Source organism: Pundamilia nyererei, unplaced genomic scaffold (genome assembly GCF_000239375.1).
Source record: "Pundamilia nyererei isolate P.nyererei 1_Seehausen unplaced genomic scaffold, PunNye1.0 scaffold00056, whole genome shotgun sequence".
Classification (NCBI taxonomy): Eukaryota; Metazoa; Chordata; class Actinopteri; order Cichliformes; family Cichlidae; genus Pundamilia; species Pundamilia nyererei.
The window spans coordinates 403,487-409,728 of record NW_005187457.1 but is presented as its reverse complement, the minus strand read 5'-3'; the positions used below and the strand labels follow the sequence as shown (position 1 = coordinate 409,728).

The 6,242-nt window shown below is 41.3% G+C and overlaps 1 protein-coding gene across 6 annotated transcripts in view; it reads left to right on the top strand.

The window, feature by feature from the left end:
* Window positions 1-4,079, top strand: part of sbno2b (strawberry notch homolog 2b) — a 67,559-nt gene extending 63,480 nt beyond the window's left edge. For all 6 annotated transcript variants that reach the window (XM_005733984.2, XM_005733983.2, XM_013911122.1 and 3 more), the window contains one exon: window positions 149-4,079. In XM_005733984.2, the coding sequence (XP_005734041.1) occupies window positions 149-1,266 (1,118 nt within the window). In that variant the 3' untranslated portion in view covers window positions 1,267-4,079. The remainder of the gene's footprint in view (window positions 1-148) is intronic.
* Window positions 4,080-6,242: the final 2,163 nt, after the last annotated feature.

The following is a 6,242-nucleotide window of genomic DNA, read 5'->3' as shown; positions in this document are numbered from 1 at the left end:
TTATATTGTCAGTTATATCGTTATCGCAAATTTTCAAATGTACATCGTGATAAATATTTTTGGTCATATTGCCCTGCTCTAGTTGTTATTGTAAAGCTGATAAAAGATTGAGGATTTATCTTACTGATAACTGTGTCATCTCTCTCAGGTATCAAGATCCCAGAGAACTGCGTTCCTCGCGTACGGGACGAGCTGCTGCAGATGGATGACGAGGTGAAGAAGAGGCGAAAAGAGAAAGAGCAGGCTGCTGAGAATGAGCGCAAGCGCAAGCTTGAGTACCTGCAGGGGCACAGACAGCTCGTGGAAAATCTAACCAACCACAAAACCATGCATACTCAGTCCCTCACTCAGCCTTTCGACCCAAGATTCCCACTCCAACACAGAATGCATCCCCAAGCCCAGCCCACCTTACCACACCTCAGTTCAGCCCTCTTGGCCTTACCGATAAATTCTAGCCAAACCCAGCAAAGGACCCATAACAGCTGGTCCAACAATCCGAGTTCCTTCTCCAACACCAACCAGAGCTCTCTGAACAGCTCAGTTAGCCTCAATCTCTCACCGTTTTACTCACCCGCCTACATGAACACTTTTCAACAAACGAAGAACCTGCCTCCTTCACTCCATCAGACCAAGCAGCCTTCCAGTTTGTCTTCCAAAAGTCCTTTCGACGATATCTTAGACCTTACCATGAGCTCTCCATCTCCCTCTCCAGACACCACAGAGGGCGGACTCAATCTGGACACTCTGACTAGCAACTCTACAGCGTTTGCAGAGGATTTTAATCTAGAGTCTCTCATCTCTCAGACTGCACCAAACGTCCAGCATGCTGCGCAAGTACAGCTGCCTCTCATGCTGCAGCAGCCTCTTCAGGCCTCGCAGCAGCAACAGCAGCAGCAGAACCACAACTTGCTGGCCAATAACCACCATGACTTATTAGATTATTTTGACATATCCCTTTCCCCTCAGATGGCCACACAGAAAGCCAGCCCTTCGTCTTCTACCTCCTCCTGCTCTTCCTCCACGTCCTCCACGTCTTCTGTGTCAAACAACATGGGTTCTCTCTTCTCCAACCCGTCGCCCAACTCTTTGTTTTCCAGCTCTTCCTCTCACTTCCCCCCAGCCTATCTCCTCGCTTCATCAGACTCTGGTCCCTTACCCAACGGCAACTGCAGCTCCGGCGCTCTTGACGTCCGCGAGGCTTTGAACAGCATGCTACAGGCCGGACCGGACCGCAAATCTGTCATTCAGTACAGGCCGCAAGAGTGAGAGCTCAACAGGCTCATCTGGACTTTATCTTTAGTTTTTTTCTTGTTGTTTTGTTTTTGTTATGTCTCTTAGAGCAGATGGCGTCTTGTTTGCTGCTGTCTTTGATCGCAACCTTGGACCTACTCCCTCTCCCCTCAGGGCCTATAGTCAAGTCACTGCCTGTCCTGCGTTGGGCTCACCCTTCTCTTTATCCATGTGTAGCGTTCACTTGCTTTAGGCTGTTGAGGTAACGACGGGCTCGATCAATATTCGATTTCTGCACCAAAGTGTGTCCTCCACGGTAAAAGGCAGCTGTTTAAAAATAAAAGGAGATGGGTGGGGGGGAGGAGGGGGAAAAAGAGGACGGGATAACTTTATTTTATCGAACATACGAGCTGTTGAGGTGCGGAAATCTCTAATAAACCTCCTGCTGCTGATTTTTCTCGAGGTATGATTGGTGAGTTGCTGGAAGCTCTAAATGCCTTTCACTAGTTAAAACCGCATCTTTAAACTTTGCTTTACTGTTACTACATTCACGGCTGTATGCAAGGCTTTGGTTTGAGTGAAACACGAGGTAGTCGAACTGGAAGACGCATGAAATCTTTTAGCTGATTAGCCATGAAATGCCTCAGATTTCCTTTTTTTTTTTTTCCTTTCCCTTCTACGCACTCCCTCTTGTTTGCCTCCCTGCTTGTATGAACACTAGTGTGAGGAAAAAAGGGAGAGGATGAGCAGCCTGCTGTTGCAAACAGTGCCTTTGGAAAAAGTCTTTAAATGCAGTCTTTAAAATCCATGTAGCCTAATGTATAGATTTGTACTCTTGAGCGTTGGTTTCGATTTTAATTTAATACGGTGTATTTGTATGAAACTTTTGGGGCCCATGGTGAGTCAGGCAGTCGTCGTTTGTGTTACACTATGCTGGTGTTGGGTTTCAGGAAGGCGCCTCCTTTGAGCCTGCATGTGCTTGTGTGATTGTCTGTGTAGCTGTCCACAAACGTTTATCTACACCCCTTTCTCCCCTTTTAATTTCACGTGACGCCCATTTTTGTTTTGGAAATCCTCAGGAAAATCTTGTGTATTTTTTTTTTTTATCTTTCTGTGTGGATGTGTCATTTTTTGACCAACACTGATACCCGAACCTGTTCACGGTCTCTAATTCTAAAGGATCACAAAGAATTTCTATTGTTCTGAAAAGAAAGCGCCCCCGTCTCTTTGCTAGTATCAGAGTAATTTATTGTTTCCTCTTGAGCACTGTTTTTCACATGAATTCAACCTATACTAAAAAATAAAACATCCAATTTCCATTTGAGGCTCTAGAAAACTTTTGAAAGATGCGTGTACATGTGTATGATAGTACATATTTAAAAACCTGTGAGGTCTGGCCATGTTTGTGTGATGCACTGTAGTTGGTTTGTGACAAAATGCGCGGAGGAGTTAAAGCGATCAAAAAGCAATAAAAACCATGTTATATGTTCGTTATGAAACAAACGCTTCAGTACTGTTTACGCTCAACAGGCAAAGCTTTTTGGTTACCTTTGCATGGTGTGAATCGTCTTTATTTCTATTATGCTTTGAAATATTTTAGTTAAATACATTTTAAATTCATTGTTATTAAAAAAAAAAGTTATTTGTTATTTATATTTAAGGGATATTTAGATTTTAGATACATTATCTTGCTTATTGTAATAGTTAAGGGCATGTTTGGTCAGGGAAGTTACTCATTTTCAAGATTGCTATAAAACAAATTCTATTATTACCTGCCACCAAATAACATTGCACTGTTCTACTGCTGTACAGCGTCTGGATTTATTTCTGCTCGTTTTACTTTTGCTTTTCTCAAACGCAATTGATTCTCCCACTCGTAGAGCTTTTTTTTCTCTTGTCAGGCCTTCAGTTTGCAGAGAGATACCAAAGTATTCCACAGGCACCCCTAAAGTTACTGGCTCTAAGATATCAGACATTTATCAATCTCAGGAAGAAACCTACAGGAGGCGTAACGTCGGGGCGTTAGCAGAAATATATCAGTTCCCCTTTTAAGGATGATGAAACTAATGAGTATTTGTGCTATTTTTTCTTAACTCTGTGCTGTGACTCTTGCTGTATTTATGTTTTAGACTTAATGTGATGGGTTTGTTGTTTGTCCTTGTGAAAATGTCAGTGGTTCTAAATATTTATGCCTTCTTAGGGCAAAGATCAAAGGCTGTTTCTTTTAAGAAACATTATTTTTCTGTGGACAGTTTTGTTTTTTTCTTCGAACCATGTTAACGCTGACCCGTTCTCCCGTCGACTCACACCTGGGTTATATTAAAACGTGCAATTAATCTGTCCAAGCCTTCGCCCCTCCCTGCTTCTGTGTTTAGGGTTTAGGATGTCTGATTCGTTGTTTTTTTCTGTGTGCAGAATAATACTGCAGCTACCCTTCGTTTCACTTTTAATAATATTCGTCAGGCACATTCCCAGACACCAGTCTGCAAACGTTTTGCCTTTGATTTTGTTTTTATAGTCACGGAAATAAAGCTTTATGCATTTGAGGGATATGGACAGCAGTTTTTAGGAAAAATAATTCTTCATTCGTTTAGTTAGGCCTGTAATCATTTTTATCATTTTGCACTAAGAATGGCATAATCAAGTTACTGTTCTCCTGTTGGTTTTGATTGAGCGTAGCACGCTTGATGTATTTCTGTTCTTCAGTGGATTGCTCTGTGTATACTTTAACCATCTTTCTTGTTTCTCCCACCAGTTGCATATATATAAATGTTATCACCTTCAAATAATTTATTGCTAACAAAACACAAAATGAAACAAAAAAAACATGCTACTGATTGTATGTATTTTTAAACAAAGCCTATTTTTCCTGTAAAAACAAAACTGTGTTCAGCACTTTTATTCTGGGTTGTGCTTTTGTTTTCTATATATTTATAATTTAGATCCAAATGTATATATTGTAAAATTTGTGCCTTTCAACTAATTCTTAAAAAAAAAATAAAAGTTTTCTACTTATTAAAGGAAGGACGATATAAAATTGCGGTCTTTGAAAACAGATTAAAAACTTGAAGATTGCTCAAACTGAGGCTCGTTTGTTGATTCTGTCTGTCGCCCGCGGGCTTGTTGTACAGTTTTTGCGCGGCATTGCTCCCCATTTTAAAAACATGGAGCTAAAAAAAGGGAGCAGATTAACTCTGCAAATGTTTGTGTTCAGCAGGGGACCCCCGGCCCCCACTTTTCACTAAATATTAATATGATATTTTCTGCCGGTGGTGTGCAGCGGTATCATCAAACACGAGAATAATCGGATAAATGAATCACAACACACCAGATAACAGAGCCTCTGTGTAAACTCACCTGGTATTTCTTTCTGGGGAGAAATAGAGCACTTTAAGCACCTTCTAATAAAACACATTTGTTGCCACGGGGAGGGCTGGTCTTAAAATGTGCAGGCCAAGGTTGCAATAATAGACTAAACTACAACTGGGGAAAGTGTATTATTGAAATCTTGTTCTGAAAGAATTGAAGGAAACGCTTGATCATCACAGTATCCTGCAAACTCAGCCCAACAGTGGGCAGTTTAGTTTCAGTCATTCAGTGTGTTTGATCAAACGCTCAAAACGAGCAGCATTTTGTATTTGTTTTTAATTATTTATTCCTACACAACTTTCATAAAAACATTGATCACATTTTAAAAAGCAGCACCTTCTGGACTCTTAATGCTTCCCCTGACAAAGGTCGATATTGTAACGAGAAACAACTGAAATAGAAAATTTCTAAAGAAGAAAAACTAAACTGAAACGAGCAATCACACCCTGGAAAGCAACTGAAACTCGATGGAACTCAAAAGAAAGACTCGAAACCAAAAGTACATTTGAATGACACATAAAGAGTCAGAATCTTTTGTCATATTTATGCTTCGTGTAAAAACAAAATCGCGTTTCGCACATCCACCAGTCAGCAGTGTTAATGCTATAAACACAAAGATCACAAATGCGGTCAAATACAGGTGATTACATAAAAGATGGCTAACTGGAGCTTATGAGCAGGGGCCCAAACATCAAAAAATTTATAAAGCAAATACATATAATTCCCAACAGACACTTCCACACTAACCTATCATTAAATATCCCACAATTACCCCAGGAATCCTAACATAACAATAACACTGATCCAATGCAGCACATAGACGTCACACTATAAACCTCATATAGACAGTTGCAAGTTTTGAAACATCTTTGCCATACAGGGTTCAAAATACTTGAGTACTTTTTAAACCTAACTAAAGAAGATACACTAAAAGGAAATAAGTGTTTGAAAAAAAACGACACAAAACAGGACTTCTCAGGTTTCACAGTCGAGTAGTCCTTCATTGATACTTTTGCATCTCTGCCCAGACCGAAGAAGCCATGAGAGCGGTGAGTGGAGTCCTTTAAACTCGTGGTTCAGCTGAAGATGTAGCAGTGAGGCACCGATGATCTTCTCTTCTCAGTTCAGGCCTTTCCCCTGTAAGGAAGTAGGAACGCTCCCAGCTGGGCCTGTGTCCATGTGTTCACGGCTGGGATGGAGAAGGCCACCAGCTCCACCTGAGAGCCACAGATGGTCACTTGGAACCAGACCTCCTGAAGTCAGCTTTCTTGGTGTTATCGGTGTCTAGGGCCACACCCGGGTGTCAGCTGCTCCATCTCTTTTCAGTGAGCTTACATCTGCGGTATCTTTGGAAAACTTTATGATGTCATTAGTACTGACAGTATCAGAGCAGTCACATGTGAGTGCAGACAATGAGGTGCTCGGCACACACCCTTGCGGTGAACCAGATTGTACCTGCTGACTGCCTGTTGTTTATCTGAACACAGTTCGGCTTTATTATCCAAGTCCATGCAGTGATTTCCACGCCAACGCATTCAATATGAACTTCCCCCTTTAAGAAGCTCCAGGGGAAATACAGTTTCAGGAAGTAAACTGGTGCCCATAAAAGACATTTTATTGGTTTTCTCAGATCAACTTTAAAC